The sequence below is a fragment of the Microcebus murinus genome, chromosome 13 (genome assembly GCF_040939455.1).
Source record: "Microcebus murinus isolate Inina chromosome 13, M.murinus_Inina_mat1.0, whole genome shotgun sequence".
In the NCBI taxonomy this organism is placed as follows: domain Eukaryota; kingdom Metazoa; phylum Chordata; class Mammalia; order Primates; family Cheirogaleidae; genus Microcebus; species Microcebus murinus.
The window spans coordinates 74,030,338-74,047,657 of record NC_134116.1 but is presented as its reverse complement, the minus strand read 5'-3'; the positions used below and the strand labels follow the sequence as shown (position 1 = coordinate 74,047,657).

General features: G+C 37.0%; 1 protein-coding gene across 2 annotated transcripts in view; it reads left to right on the top strand.

The window, feature by feature from the left end:
• The window catches only part of USPL1 (ubiquitin specific peptidase like 1), a 40,579-nt gene that overhangs the window by 17,017 nt on the left and 6,242 nt on the right, over positions 1-17,320 (top strand). For both annotated transcript variants that reach the window (XM_012746522.3, XM_012746519.3), the window contains 4 exons: positions 844-957; positions 5,532-5,661; positions 8,937-9,062; positions 16,377-16,534. In XM_012746522.3, the coding sequence (XP_012601976.2) occupies positions 844-957; positions 5,532-5,661; positions 8,937-9,062; positions 16,377-16,534 (528 nt within the window). The remainder of the gene's footprint in view (positions 1-843; positions 958-5,531; positions 5,662-8,936; positions 9,063-16,376; positions 16,535-17,320) is intronic.

The window sequence follows — 17,320 nt, the reverse complement described above, 5'->3', positions numbered from 1 at the left end:
GATCCATTTATGGCTTAAGAGTGACTAGAGTCAGATGATACGGAGGCTTTTATTCAAAATAATTTTCTTATTAATGTTGGATAGTTTCTTGTCATGATAATTCCATTTTGAGGACTTCTACTCTAAAGTGATCAAAAGCATGGGCAGATATTTGCCCAAAGATGTTTATAACAGTGGTATTTATAATAGTGAAAAAAAGAAACAAATGTCTAGCAATGGGGGAGTGATTAATAATGCTGTTTCAGACACAGTGTAATAGCCTGCAGAGTTTTTAATGAAGCAAATATATGTGGACAAAGCAGGATATGGAATGACATAAACACTATGATGCCACTGAAGACCACCCATATCCGTCAGAAAAGACATAGGAGGGAAAAATACCAAATAGTTTGGGAAAGAATCATAATTTCATTAAGATTCCTTATAAATTTATCTGTTCTTATAGCCTAGCTAAGTTCAGTAGAAGTTACACAAAGTAGAATAAACGATGCTGTTTCTAGCATAAGTAATCATAGCACATAAAGAGATAGCTTCGGCTGTTCCAGAGATGTACAATATCTGAAAGGTTAGCTATTTTATTAATACTAGGGCCTGTGATTATTGGATGAAAAAGGCTTTCACTGAGATTTTACCCAGGCAGTAGGTACTAATGCTTTTGTGCTGATAATAAATATTAAGATACAAGATACCACAGAGGAGGAATAATTAAGGAAGTTCTGTGTTTTGCTTTTTGCCTCTTTGTAAAACGTTTTGACTCTGATAAACTTTTGGTCTTATTAATGTCTCAGTTTTCTATGGAAAGATGTGCATTGATGAGGAATTTATAATGTATATATTTTTTAGATGGAGATGGTCAAAAACTTGCTTCAGAAATATATGCGGAGATAGACACCTCTCTGAATGAAGTCAGAGATAAAATTTTTGTTAGACTTCAGCCTCAGCTTAGGTGCGCATTAGGTAAGTAATTGGTGTAACTTAACTGTATTGCTCATCTACCATATAGAAATATGTACATCATAAGGATAGGTATTGTTTGGATGATTATATTCTTGGGAGAGAGAATCTGGGTAGTTTGATGTGGAACCAGTGACTAAATCATCATTGGGCAGAGATACTCCATATAAATATGCAGGCTGGTGTTCTGCCTCTTGAGAGTGGGTGCAGTTCTCAGAACCAGAATACATAGGAAGTACATCATTGGTTCCTTCTCCAGTACTTTCCACATTTTCATCCTTTGCTATGCATTAAAAAGCACCTCGGGAATTTAAAAGTAAATGCCAGTGCTAAGGGCTGATACCAGGTCAATTAAATCAGAATCTCAGGGAGAGGGCTCAGGTAATCAATAAGTTTTAGAAACCGCTACATGATTCTTGTATGTTGCAGGTTTGAGAATCTGTGACCTAAACCAGTCATAGTAATTTTACTTCTAGTAGTGATTGGTTTAGGAATGAACATGTGGTATAGTTTTGGCCAGTGGGATATTAGGAGAAATATACTGATGACTTTTTGGAAGGCTTTCTTACCTTTAAAAGAGGCATAAGGGTGAGACCTGCTTTGTCCTCTGCATTGGTATTTGGCCTGTGGGAGCAGAGTGGAGCAAGGAAGCTAGAAACTCTATCCAGCTCTTTCTAAATTTTTTTAATATTACATAAAGGGGCTACTGGTGATTTGTTTTTTTTGAGAGGGTTGTCTTTTTGTTTTATTTCCTTTTTATCCTTGTAACTCTTCTATTAATATTATAGTAGCAGAATATATACACTCCCTAGTAGTAATTACGCATATTAAGTATCAGTGTCTTCTAGTTTTTCTTTCAACAGATGGCATTTATGTCATTAGACCCAGATACCATATCTGGAAGCAGTGTCTTTGGTACATGTTAGATGGCTTTTGACCTACTTCTTTGTAGACCCCTTAGTTTTTTACTTTTTTTCCCCACATTTTTTTATTGATATGTAATGTACGTTTACTTCAGCTTTCAATGTACATTTACTTCATTTTTCATGGAGTCTTGCATATATAATTTACTCTGTTCTTATAATCTGATTTTCCATATTCCAAATCCTCTGGCATTGCCTCCTTTAGGTCTAAAGAGCTATTCTAATTTGTCATCAGGTAGCATCTCAGCTGGAATGAATTTTCTTTTTATCAGAGTATAATTTACATGCAGTAAAACCCTTCTTTAAATGTATATAGTTGTGTAACCACCACTGTAATCAAGGTATGGGAAAGCTGTATCATCCTAAATATCTTCACCATGCTCCTTTGTAGTCAACCCTTTCCTCAACTCCAACCACTGATATGTTGGGTGCATAATCATTTCAGAGGAGCCTGTTCCATAAGATCCCTAGAGTACAGCGTGAGGGGCTTCCATGTTGCATTGACAGGTATCATTTCCCTCCCAGAGTAACCTAAGATGTTTTGCTCAGGGTCCCTGCTGCAGTTCCCAGTTGAATTAAAAAATGGTTTCTTCTCCAGTCTGAATCAGCACCGTTCTTATCCCTGAGAATTATATTTGGAACAAAGTTTCGTATTTTGCTCCACCCCCTCCTTGGGTCTGGTTTTCTATGTAACAAAGAAGGAATTTTTAAATTATTATTTTGTGTAATCGTAACAATTAAGCAAGCATACAACTCTTTGCGTACAGTAGGGTTCTTGTTTGTGCTACCCATTAAACAGTGATAGGTGCTGTGTTAGAGCCGAAGTTCTTACTAATCTAATCTTTGCCTCAGAGAGCACTTTAAAATTTTACCATCTGTGTGTTGTCATTCTGAATATTAACATGTATTTTAAAGTACTAAAGACAAATGTAGAATCTGTACTGACCCAGAATGTTGATTAAACTGTTAAGTTCAGCTTCTTTATCATTTGATTATTTTTAAAAAACACATTGTAAACTATCCCCTTTGCTCTCCCTCCCTGCAGTTTAAGACATAAAACATTATGAATACAACAGAAGCCCCTTTCTTCCCCAATTCTTCCTTATCTCCCCACAAAGATAACTACTATCTTCAGTTTGGTATTTTCTTTTCCTTGAAGTTTCTACTTATTTATGTAAGTCTGAAGACGGTTTACTCTTTGAGAATTGTGTGCTGGTGTGAGGATGGACAGATAGAGTCTGTCTGGTCTCTATCTAGTCTCCATCTGGAAGCCTCCCCTTGGTTACTTCATAGTTTAACGGAGGTAGTTGTGCAGAAAAGAGGGGAAAGAGGGCTGTCAGTAAGTGGTGCTGGGACAGTGGGTTCCTGATACAGGAGGAATATTGCATCCTTACTTCATACCATGTTCAGAAGGAAACTTAAGCATGTTTAAGACCTAACTGTGAAAAGCAGAGTTGTAAAACACTGGCAGAAAATATAGGTAAATATTTTTATCACTTTAGAATGGGGGAAATTTTCTTAAAGAAAAGATTGATAGATACGATTACACTAAAGTGTAAAACCTTTGGGCAAAGATAGAACAAAGTAATAATATCCAGTATACCTATAAAGAACTCTTCTTATACATCAGTCAAAAAAAGACAACCTAATAAAAAAAAAATGGGAACTTGAATATCTAGATAGCAAAACATCACTGAAAGGTTTGCATCATGGCAAGTGAAGGTATTTTAGGGAAGTATGCAAATCAGATTGGTAGTGGGGAGTTGGGGTTGAGATTCTAGAGGCTAAGAGACCATGTAAATAATCTAGACAGGAAGTTATCAAAATTGAAATTAGGGATTGGTATTATATGTTCTTTAGTAAAATGCTTTATACTTTGTATTCATAGAATTTGTAATCAAAGGAAAAGACCAGACCAATTTATATAAAATTACCTGTAATGGTCTGTAATCATTTAATGTATTTAACAGTGTGTTTTAGCTTTTTCATGATATTGATTGACTGAGAACCTTAATGTATTTTAGACTTGAAGATTTTATGTTGTCATGATGAGATGTAAATTGTTTGCTGTTTTTTCAATTAACATTTAGTTACAATAGAGTGAGCATTTAAAGGCTAATTACAAACTTGTGCTATTACTAGATTTTATGTGTACAGTGTTTGTGTTTTTATTTCTAGATTAGTATTTCTATTTCTAAAAAACATTTGATTTAATGTTTTTGAACAAAAATAGCAGCGGGACTATACCACAAAGGTGACTATTAAAATAGCCTTAATTATTTTAATAGTCTATTAAAATACAATATGCTTGGCCAGTAATACCTGTTGTCTGCCTTGTGGTCCTGCCAAGGTGACCGTTGCTGGCCATGTTCCAGGCAATTGTAGTTCCAGGCTAGTGGGAGAACTGAACCATGAAAGTGAAGCTCTGACCAGGGGAATGAGGGGATAGGACTCATTCTCTCTGGGACCAAATCAGTCAGCATCTAAGCTTGTCTGAGGATTGGAAGGAGAGAAGCCAATTAGAGAATGATTGTAAGAAGAATTTAAATCCTATTTAACTTACTTGCTGATCTCAAAGCTGGAAGCCAGTATTGACCGTTCAGTTTTTGTTTTAATGGCAACAAAATTCAGGTCTTCTCTAGTCTTAAAGTTGTTGAATTGCTAAAAGAAAGGATTAGCTGAAAGGTTGAGAAGAGTGGTAGATGAAGAATGCATAGATTTGAGGCCTGTCGTTTAACCCGTGTGTCATTGTTAGGTCTATCTCAGTGTTCCCTGGTCCTCGGTTCCCAGTGTCAAAAGTGAGTACTGGTACCCAATTGAGCCGATGATGCAATGATCACAAATACAAAGCAATCCCACACAAACAGTTAATTACAGAAAAGAAAGAAACTATACAAAGTGAAAGTAAAGAAGGAAGCTACTACCTAAAGTGAAAACATGTTTCTCACAGAGGAACGGGTCAGAAAGACACTGAGGACTCCCAGGTGGTTTCCTTTTACTGGCCTGGTCTGGGGGCGGGCTTATAGCAGGTATGGCATAGTACCAAATGATTGCTAGGTGTTCTGTGTTTTCCTACAGTCCTTTCCCCTGATTGGTTCCCTCCTTATCCGCCCCTACAAACCACCCTCCTGGCCTATACCCACCACCTACAGATTTGATCCCTACCTAACATTATGTCCTCTCCAAAGGCAGAACAAGAGGATTGGAATAGGAGTGGTGTTTTAATGATTCTGTCCAATTCTGATATTGTTCTACAGTATTTTTTTTAGTATCTATAGCAAACCATTTACAAAATTTTTGTTTTAATGTACTCTAAGGCTATTTATTATAGTTTTAAGGTTTTTTTCTTCCTGAGAAAAGCTAGAAAGATCTGAGAAACCAGTTTGGGTCTTTTTTGGTTTTCGTCTTAAGAGGTTTTCATAAATGTCTTCCAAGAAAAATGAAAGAAACTGAGGTGATAATTAAATTTTTGTGCTGGACATTTTTAGAAAAATGTTTTAACCCCCTGCCATCCAACTGTGAATGACTTACTCTGAAATACTGTCTTCATATATATTCATACTGTAAATATAGTGAGAAAAGACAATAGCTAATTTTGGTTTACTTTTTGCAGCTATTAATTATGAACAATAATTTTTCCTTTTCTTTTTGAAGGTGATATGGAAAGCCCTGTGTTTGCATTTCCCCTGCTCTTAAAGATAGAACCTCACATTGAAAAGCTCTTCCTATATTCTTTTTCTTGGGACTTTGAATGTTCACAGTGTGGACACCAGTATCAAACCAGGTTAGTTTTTTTGTTTTTTAAAATTAATTCATTCTATTGAAAATGACTGTAAGTAATGTAATTTGAGTAAAACTTGCTTCACCTGTAGCACTGCTCTCTCCCAGGTTTCTTCTTCCTTTGACCAAATTTCCTACACATCCTGAAGTTTCTTCACCACTGAGGTTAAAAGAACAAATTTGAGCACAAGAAACTATAATAGCTTGCTTTCTTAAACTGGAAGGGTCAAAACCTCATGGTTTGAGACATTGCTTGTAGGAGTTTTCTTTAAAATTTCTTTAGCGGAAAGTGGAGACAAATGAGAATAGCACCCTCCTCCCCCTCTGGATTTGCTGCTGAGTAAGAGTACCTCTCAGAATTCCCTGCAACTGTGTGTTTTGTTTACTCCTCTATTAGAAACTAGGGTTTTTATTTGTATATTTTAGGTTTTTAGCATCATAGGAACTGTTTTTAGGCACCTAGAGTCTGGCAGCCGTTCTCAGAGGTAATGTAAACTTCCATGTTCTCTTCCTTAGTTCCATGAAGACCAGCCACCACCAGAATCCTCCTGCGTGTCAGTTGTCTCAGCCATCCTTTCTCCTTTTCTCATGTCACTTGGTGAGGATTAGGGAGGCTGTGATTGATGTACATGTTACTTTCAGGCTGTGTGTATAAGGTGTATATGAAACAAATGAATTCTGTGTTTAGACTTGGTTCCCATCTCTAGGATATCTCATACATGCAGGTATTCAAAAACCTGAAAAAAATTGAAATACTTCTGGTCTCAAGCATTTCGGATAAGAGATATTTAACCTGTACCCACCATGTAAGGAGAGGAATTGGGTTTTAGAAGAAGAGTCAGGGAGGGGAAGTTTTCATCAGACATGATATCCTCACTTTGTCCGTACCTGAGGAAGTTGTTGGCTGGCAGTTAAAAAGGTTACCAACTGGCTCTGTTGGTCATTTATTTAAATTATTACAATAGACATAAATCTTTTCCTCTTTTCTTTAACTCACTAGTAAGTTAGAAAGCTTGGAGTCCAAAGTTATTAAATAAAAACGTGAGAGGAAAATATCACTTAGCTATTCATTGTCTAAATCTGAGATTCTTTTTAGATATTTAGGGAACAATCAGAGAGAGTTCAGTCTGGGAGAATGCTCCAGGGAATGTAGGCAACAAAGTATTTATTTTTTTATCAGTTAAAACTCTTAGAACAGGATGAGAATTAACATTTTACTTAAACCTAAAACTTGCAAGTGAGTATGAGAACAAATATCTGTTTCCAGGTCTTCTGTCGTTGATTTTTATAAATTATCTGATTTTCTTCTCACTCATTGGGGAAGATCTTGGCATCCTCATTTGACACATGTGAACACTGAAGCTTGAAAGAGTTGGATACCCAAGGTGACACACTAGTGAGTGGCAGTCAGGAGTTACACTTTCCTGGTCTCTAAGACTTTTGCTAACTGTGCTATACTCCCTAATCATTACCTGGGATTTTAAATAATATAAATAAGCTTGATGGTTAAAATCAGCTTAATTATAGCTTTTCTAGAATCCACATACATCTTAGTAGTTTGGCAGTTTTTCATTGAGGTGTTATATGTGCCAGAAACTCATTTAGGCATTGGAAATAGTCTTTTTCCTGGCCAAATTCAAACTAGTTAGAGAATACATGAACATAGGCCAGTGACTTAGAAATTAATTTGATCTTTTGGCTGCTTTACGTTATCTTTGAATACAAGAGGATAAGTGCATTTTAGAGGAGTATAGAAAAAGCTGTGAGAGCTTGAGGGAAAGAAGCCACTTTGGTTTGCTTTTATGTTTTTGTTTTTATTTTTTTAAAATCTTCCTTTGTTCTAAAAATGAATGTAGTTATAGAGGAAAAGCTAAAATGAAATGGCATTTCATTAAATATGTTTTAATATGTTATAACTTAAAACTTATTTCAACTTAACCTAAAAGAAGATTATTCCACAAATTCATTTGTTTTTGTGCTAGTGCCTGTTTACGGGCTTCTGCTTGATTTAGGAAGTATATCCTAGAGGCAGTTAAAAAAAACACGGTCTTTGGAGGCAGCCTCCCTGGATTCGCATCTCAAGTCTGTCGTTTATCATCTGATGTATGCCCCGCTCTGTATTTCGGTTTCCTCATCTGTCAAATGGGGTTAAGAATAGCACCTACCTCTTAGAGTTGTTTGGGAAATGAGTGCCTAGCACCATGTCTTGCTGTGCACAAAGTGAGTGCTCAGAAGAAATGTTAGATGTCATGTGGAGCATTAACGCTTATTTGCTGAGATAAACTCCCTTTTATAAACTAGAATATAGAAGCCTTTACTAAACAGTTATCTTTGAGAATTTAGCAGAAATGTAGTTAATGCATTTGTTGATACTTTTATGTTGCTTTGCTTTTAAAATGTTAACTTCACTGAGAACTGATCCATTTTTAACAGCCAGTGATTATCTCACGTAGGATTTGTTAATATGGTTATTGTTTAGAAATGAAGCTTTGTCTCTGGTAATATGTGACTGCTCTTCTAATTAAAAAATGTTTCTATTAAAGTGGATGTAGTTGAGGTTCAGTGTACATCTTTAAAGATCATCTTTTTAGATGGCTATTCATATCAAATAGACTACTGGACAAATTTAGAACTTGCTTTACCTGTGAAAACATAATTCTTTCACAACTGATGCTGTAATTATTTTAAGTATCAAGGAAATTAAGTTGTATTAATATATGTTCTTCATTATATATTTGAAAACACCCCATTTCATTTTTGGTTGTCAATAATGGCTCACCAGATTGAGTTATTTGAGTAAGGGGGGAGCTCTTAATAAATTTGGTAACTGTAGAGCATTAGTTCTTAACTAGGGGCTATTTCGGCCCTGACAGGACATTTGGCAATGTCTAGAGACATTGGTTGCTGCAACTGGGGGCTGTTACTGGCATCTGGTGAGTAAAGGCCAGGGATGATGCTAAACATCCTACAGTGCACAAGACAGTGCCTTGCGACAAAGAATTATCTAGTGCAGAATTGTTGAGAAACCCCGCCTTCAACAGTTTCTTGCTGCATCTCATAGCTGAAAAACTATTGGTTATTAATGTGGGGAGTCTTCACAGAAAGCTTCTTTACTAGAGTTGGAGGAACATTTTTATATTAATATATGATTTGGGGAAATAAGAATGTATGAGTAAACAGTTGAAGGGGGAATACCTTTTATTTTAGACATTGGTTTAAATTAATGTGAATACATTTAACATAAATGATTTTGTTGTGTCTTTGGTTTTTTTTTTATAGGTGTACGAAGAGTCTGGTCACCTTTACAAATGTCATCCCTGAGTGGCACCCACTTAATGCTGCCCATTTTGGTCCATGTAACAGTTGCAACAATAAATCACAAATAAGAAAAATGGTATTAGAAAAGTGAGTTCAGTTTGCCTTATAATTTTTAGAACAAAATGAAGGTGAATTTACATTTTTTTAATGTGTAGAATTGAAAATGATGACTATAGCCTAGCTTTGAGAAATTTGAATTAACATCTATTTGTGAATGGCCTGCTGTCTCTCTGTTTCAGGGACTCTGGCTGATAAGCCCACTGTCCTGGGTGAAATACCACGAAAGCGCTGACTTAGGCTGCTTGTCTAGCTCCACTTTCCTGGTGTTTTCCCTTCTTTTTGCCTTTTTTTCTCCCTTTAAGAGTAAAATTTTTCTGTCCTCTGCCAAGTCACTAGAATTCTGGGATTTTCTTAATCTAAATTTCAAGAACTAAGATAATACAAAAATGAGCAATAGGCTTGTCTGTCTGAATTTCCATCCTCTCTCTGATCTCGGCCTGCTAATTCTTCATGTAAACTTTCTGCTGCCCTTGAGCAGATGTGTTTTCATTATATTTTGCCAGCTTTTCTGTTTGTCCTTAGTGGGGAAGTTGGTCAGAATTACTTTCTCAAGTGTTACCAGAAGCCGCATCTCTTTAAACCCACGGGTCAGCTGTATCTTGGGCAGTTTGTCTCTTGTTAATGCACTCACATGTATACACATCCTCTTTAACGTTTGCTTTCAGTCTAACTCTACTGAAATGTTTTGAGGTTTAATTTGATGTGATAAAGAACCAGTGACATTAACCTCTGGTGCCTATGAATGTGCCAGAAACCTCTCAGAATCTTTCCTAAAGGTATAATCTCATTGAAGTAATAAATTCTCAGTTAATGTTACAGTGCCAAAAGGCTTAAAAGGGGGGAAGAAAAAAGGCCTCCTCAAGCCCCAGGCATCTACTTTAAACTTTAAAATTAAGGTAGTATTTACTTTGACATTTGAAAATGCAGTACTTATTTTGCCATTATGCAGCCTGTTGTCCTTTCATGGTGGTTGAGCGCTAGGGTTCTTACACCAACACCCAGGCCCCATCCCTGTTAGCCTGTCTCCATTTTTCCAATGTGATTGCATATTTGGTTAAGTCAGTACTCAGTGTTTGCATTGTTATTAATATACATATATTATTCCCTCTCCAGCCAAGTAGCATATGTGGTTATGTTTCATTTCTTTTATAATTCTTTATTTTTCCTGGAATTATTATTTGCCTTGGGTTTTCACTTTATTATTATTATTTGCCTGTGAGTTTTTTCCAAATGCTTTAAACACTTATTAATAAATATTCAATACTCAAGTGCTTCACAGTTTTCAAATCTTTTCCCTCTCCCCTTTTTTTTTCTAGAAACCTCCTTCCGTTACCTTTTATTCCTTTGCTCCAGGCTTCTAGTCTATGCTGGTACCTGTCTGGGCCTGCTGCGTAAAGGTGTTCTTTATTATATATATGCTTTAGTCACTGTCCCAGTTTTTAGCCCAGGGCCTCACCCCCACATCCCACAGCATCTATTGCTCATAAATATCAAGTCTTTCAGGGGTTCCATGGGATAGATGAGCTCTTCCTGCTCACAGCACGCCCAGTCTGCAGCACTGTGCCTTCACCTCAGCCATCCTGCTGTGGAGGTGCCCCTTCTCTTGGCTTTCCGTCTTCTGAATAATTATTGACTTCTAGTTGCTCAGGTCTCATTTCTCTTTCTTTGTCCTTTTGGACTAGAACCTTCTTTTCCTTCACTCTTCATTTGATAGCATTTGAGCAGAAGGGCAAAGCATGAAGGAAGAGGAGGATCTTGAACCAGAAGTCTGTAATCTGTCTGGGCTGCCCAGTTTTGAGATCAGAGTGTTGAGGGTACTCTTCACGCCCTGGCCTTGATGATTTCAGGAGGAGGGACAGCAGGGCATGGGGATCTGCCATCCTGTCCTGGACCATGCACCTGCCTGTGGCTTCTTGGTGTATATGATTTCATCCAGCTGTTTATACTCACTTTTCCCCAAGCCCCAGTACTGAAGATAGACTCAAATGTTATTTTGTTTTGTCTGTTAATTGGTTGTATTGCAACATATACTTTTTAATTATACAAGTATATTGCTTTACTTAAATTAAAGATTCATGCTCTAATCTGGAAATGTATCCATTAGGTAAAACAGTTTTTCGGTGGAAGATGTGTTTTGAGTTCCAGTGGGCCAATTTATAAGTGGAATTTATAATTTGGACATTTCATGTATTCTTCAAAAGTAAATTAAACTGGTGTGTGAAATTTCACTTAAATTTTAAATGACAAGATCTTTATATAAGTCCTTTGTGGCTTTTTACTTTGAAATGTTTATAACTTGATTCATTGGTGTCTAATGGAATTTAAGAACAAATTTAACACAGTTTTCAGGGATAAGTTAAAAGTAATTAGGTCCATCATGATATCATGTGTAATTAAATCATACAACATTCCAAAAACTAATAAAGTTTCCTAGACACCTTGTCTCAGATAATCCACATCTCTTAATGTCTCCTCATTAGAAAAAGAGTTCATTGATAATTCAGGTAAATGATACCTTGCTGCCTTTCTTTAAGTTGTTTAGGAATTATATTTGGAGCCTGGTAACATGGAGCACCAAGAACTGAGAATCATATTTAATTGTACTTCACAAACTCTTGAAAGATTGCTGTCACAGTCTCCTTTAGGAGTCTGGTTGTATATTATCCTGGGCTGGCATATGAAAAGCTTATTTATTTAAACCTCTAACAATGACTTTTTTTTAAAATAGACAGGCTCTCACTCTGTGGCACAGGCTGGAGTGCAGTGACGTAATCATAGCTCACTGCAGCCTCAAACTCCTAGGCTTCAAGCCATCCTCTTGCTTCAGCTTTTCAAGTAGCTCAGACAACAGGTGTGCACCACCACACCTGGCTAATTTTTTTTTTTTTTTGTAGAGACGGGGGTCTCACTATGTTGCATGGGATCTCGAATCCTGGCCTCAAGTGATCCTCCCACCTCCATGTCCCAAAGTGCTGGGATTATAGGTGTGAGCCACTGTGTTTGGCCAGCAATAATTTATTAAATAACTATTTGTAAAGGATGGGGGAGTGGTAGGAAGGTAAATACATTTCTGTTTTGTGCTTATAGAGCTTATTAAAGTGTCTAATACAGTGATTTTGAGGCCTTTTTTTAAAAACGTGAAATTGCCTATGAAATTTTGGATTAAATACTGATATATAAAATAGTTAGAATTTTGTTTCTTGATTTAAATCTTCATTGTTTGACAAAAAATGCTTTATTATGTATTTATAAGATCCTTGAACTACCTCCAAAGAACGGTTTGTAGATCTTATCGTTGAATTTTTCTAGAGATGCATTTTCTTGTTATATATAATGTGAACTAATGCTAATGATTTGAATTATAGCTAATTTTGTTCATATTTTTCATTTTTCATCATAGTCTGAAATAATTCAATGATACGATCTAAAATGTAATATGATTTTAAAATTACATTTGTGGAACTTTTTCTGCCTAAAGCATACATTATTACAGTTCAGACGTACATATATATGCATGTTGTTAAATTTGCATTTTCTAAAATAAGATTTATTACATTAGATGGGATGAAAATCAAAAACTTGTACTCCAGATTATTAGCACAAGACTGTGGCTGCCCTTTGTGGGACAGGGACTGTTCTCTGCAGTATCAGGAGTTAGCACAATACCTGGTGCTTGCTTTCTCTCTTTTCTATTTTCTTTTCTTTTCTTTTTCTGAGGGTAGATCTTTATAATAGGAGTTTAACCCCAAGTTAGGTGAGTGCAAATGGGTCTTAGCTGGAAATCTCTTGTTCACTCTTGGTTTCAGTTCTGTTAATTTGTTCCATCCCATTTTCTTATGGTTGAAACAGACACTAATTTGCTCTCCTCCCCTCTGAGCATCATCTTTGACTGACACTCCAAGCATTATGGGTAGGAAGAGGCCTGAGAATAAAACCTAGGGGTAAAGTTCTACCCTCACCTAAGAGGCTGGAAATGAGATGAGCTGGAATTGTGGGGAGCAGAGTACTGTGACTTCTAGGGGACACCAGAGTCTAGGGGAACCAAAAAGGAAAATGAGGCCGGGCTCGGTGGCTAATGCCTGTAATCCTAGCACTCTGGGAGGCTGAGGCGGGCGGATTGCTCGAGCTCAGGAGTTCGAAACCAGCCTGAGCAAGAGCAAGACCCCGTCTCTACCATTAATAGGAAGAAATTAATTGGCCAACTGATATATATAGAAAAAATTAGCCGGGCATGGTGGCGCATGCCTGTAGTCCCAGCTACTTGGAAGGCTGAGGCAGTAGGATTGCTTGAGCCCAGGAATTTGAGGATGCTGTGAGCTAGGCTGATGCCACAGCACTCACTCTAGCCTGGGCAACAAAGTGAGACTCTGTCTCAGAAAAAAAAAGAAAATGAACAAGAAAAGGGGGGAAGCATATTATTTGATTGACTCCAAGATGCCATTGTTTATAAGTTGTATCTTTTTCTTTCTCTCCTGACCTGCTTTCCTGCTGGGAGACTCTGCCCCACTCCACCCTCCCTGTGCCTCCCATGATTTCCTGAATGCCATAAGCTTATTTTTTAACCTTTTCTTCCTTGAAAAGCACCACCCTACTGACCCAGAATGTGGACTCCTCCTTCTGTTCACTCTGACCATCCTACTTTCCTGAGTTAACCACCCTCATTTCCCTCTAAAAACTCTAAAAATCAGCAGTAATAGGGGGCCTTCCAGCTCCCTTAACGCCCCTTTTCTACCTTGAACTCTCCAAAATAACTAGCAAGGCTGAGAAAAGAGTGGAAATGTCTTACTTCTGAGCAAGTGATGTCTGGCAAGTGGGTCTGGCACTGTCTTATTAAATTCAACTGCCCCTGGGTTCTGAGGGCCACTTCTGGTAACTTAGGCTCTGGGTTAGGGATGGCTTATGGTGTAAGGAGGTAATTACTATCTTGGCCCCCACCCAGCACACACACCCAGGTTCTAGGAATCCCAGTCTTAACCTGGGGATAAACTCCAAACGCACATAAACAATAAACAGCCTCCTCACAGGTGTGCCGAGAGCCCACCCAGCTTTATCACTCTTTCCCCTTGCCCCCGTTGCCAGTAGCCCCACAGGGGAGTGGGGGGTGGAAGAGCAGGCAGGTGCTCACTCCACTCCTTGCACCCAGGCCCAGCCTGGTACTGTTTTTTAAATGTACCATTAAGAAAGAAATGCTCCTATTTAACTGCCATCAACAATAAGGTGCACCCTAACCTCAGAAATGTTAAAATAGCAGGGGAAAAATTGAAATATATTGGCATTTGCAACTTATAAAGTTTCATAGTTATAGAGAGTAGTATGGAGGACTTTCCGAGAGTTTTGCCTCCATGTGGGGGTGAAATGATAGTAAAACTCTAAATAGTGATTCTGTTCTGCATCATTTCACTATCAAGTTCTGGGTAATAGAAGCTAGTGTAATATTAAGAGGATGTTTATAAATTTAAATAATTGCTTTGATTGTTGTTGGCCCTTTTTTTGCTGGATAAGAATCAAATTTCTACCCTACGTAGATCGCAAAGTAGGCTTTGGAGGTTTCTGACAAGTCATTTCTTGTTATCTAAGGGACTTCACTTGTATTCAACTAGCAGGGGTCCTCAAACTACAGGCCCCGCGGGCCACATGCGGCCCGCCAAGGACATTTATCTGGCCTGCCGGGTGTTTTTGCTGCTGCTGTCTGGCCTGCTTAGCAGCCAACTGGTCCGGGGCCCACAGTGCGCATGTGTGGAATGTGCGCCGCACTCTCCAATGGTCTGAGAGACAGTGACCTGGCCCCCTGTTTAAAAAGTTTGAGGACCCTGAACCTAGAGTTTGAGTATACTACATCCAAGGAAGTACGCCAAGTGTGTGTGGGTTTTGGTTTTGGTGGTTTTTAGTTTTATTAACTTGCAAAAGAATAGAAGGTTTGGGACATACACAAAGCATAAAAATGTTTTATGTGCATTATTTTATCATTAATGTATATCTTAAAACATTGTAACTAGTGAAATTTGGTAGTCTAGGGATCAAAAAGAGATTGTTGTCGTAACTAGCTTCAGAAGATACCTTGAAAGGTATTATATGAGACCAATGGAACTAAATATTAGTAATTAAAGAGTCAGGCAGGAACCAAAACCTGCAAATTCAGCTGTGAGAATACATCTCAAGTTTTACTGTGGATCACTGATTCAAAGATGTACACTTCACATTTTAACATATCTGAAATGGGAATATATCTAGGAATTGATGGCATGGTATAGTTTTTAATTGGCAGTATATTTCCATGGTGGCTTATTTTACAATCAGTGACATCTTAGATTCCTTGGTATAGGTATGATTTTTTTTTTTTAATGGGAGAGTTTAGTGTTATAGACAGTTTGTAGGACCTTCTGTTTATAGATACTTATATTTTGAGGACTTGATTATTCTGTAACAAAATGATTGACAAGGAGTAATTTATAGATTATCCCTTGTCGGTCTGAATGCATTTTGGACATTGATTCAAGTTCATTTCAGCTGAATAAATTTTGATAAAGTAAGTTTTGACAGCTGTTTAAATATTGGGAAAAGGGGTATTCAACATTTTTCTTAAATCCTGAGAGCATTGTTCAATTTAGCTATTTAAGACTGTGTTGCTGTAATGATTAGATGTATTTTTGATATTATGGATGTCTTCAAGTTTCTAGTAAATTTTTTTTTTATTTTAGCGTATTATGGGGGTACAAGTGTTAAGGTTACTTATATTGCCCATGCCCCCCTAATTTCTAGTAAATTGACCAGCATGTTGTATTTTTTTCTCTACTTAAGTACAAATTAAACATTTTCTAAGTAGCAATTTTAATTTGATAGACCTCTCAACTTCCTGATATAATTGAGAAATAGGCCAAATTAATATTTATTTGAATATCTTAGGTTTGTTGCTTTATTTTACATGTTACCTACTCCACCTAACACAAGCAATTAATTTGAGCGCTTGGTGCCAAAGAAAATTCTAAAAGGTCTGGATTTTTTTCCTTGGATTCTACAAAGTAGCTACCATGAGATCGTCTTTAAGCCAAAGCAACATTGCCGCTTCCAAAGCGATTTTTGTTTAATGGTCTGTGTTAGAGCCTTATTACTTGATGGCTTCCAACTGGCAGGGATACCATTCTGAAAAGGGTTTGGTGTTACATGCGTCTTAGAGTGAGTTCCCCATTTCTAATTAAGGCACGCATCTGGAGTTGCCCAAGAAAAATTAGTGCAGTTAGTCTTGAAAGTGTTATATGTGACTTTTTTGCTTCAGACCATCTTTTAAATCACAAGACACATGGTGTCGAATCTGTTTGACTTCTCTTGCCTTCCTCCCCACAGAGTGTCTCCCTTATTCATGTTGCACTTCGTAGAAGGCTTACCGCAGAATGACCTGCAGCGCTACGCATTTCATTTTGAAGGCTGTCTTTATCAAATAACTTCTGTAATTCAGTACCAAGCAAATAATCATTTTATAACATGGAGTTTAGATGCTGATGGTAAGTGTTTAAAAGTTTTCTTCTATGATAATAGGCATGGAAACTAAAGTGGTTTTTTTTTTTTTTCTTTTTTAATGACAAACTGCCTTGGCTCTTTTTCTATCTTTGCCTTTGCCTTTAGTTTTCCTCCTCTTAAAACTTTGGCGGTTCTAGTATGCTTCATTTTTCCTTTTCCTTATATCATTTATTATGGGTATGTATGTGTGCATGTGCAAATTTCTTTTTTAGAGATAGGATGAGATTATATACTATTTATTTACAGTTTGCTTTTTCCCCGCTTAGCATTTTTGCTTTTAGTTTTTAAACATCTGTTTCTAAGACTATTAAACATTAGACTATGTAGCCCTTCTGTTATTGTGAAACAGAATATCTGAAATTGAGTTTGTTTTCCTCACAATGTTCATTTTGTCTTAGATAAGGTAACTGAATCCCCTTAAGATGTTATGTCAGGTCATCGGTAAGGCTCACTTGATATAACCATTTTCTATTGTTAGGACACTTTATATATCTGATATTTTCCTCCTGGAGGTGGTTTGGATGCGTGACACAAACTGTATTATAAAAGTGCTTTGTAAACTAAAACTTGATTAGAAATGTAATTATTACCTTAAAGCTTTACCTTGTTTCAGAATTTAAGCGGAAGTAGTTCTCAATAACATAAGCCAACTTACTTTAATTTCTGTTGCAGATTCATTTCAAGTGCAACATGGTTTCCAACCCTGACAGCATATAAGAATCATTTGGTTAGCTTATTAAAAAAATCTTGGGGATTGGCCCAAATATCAG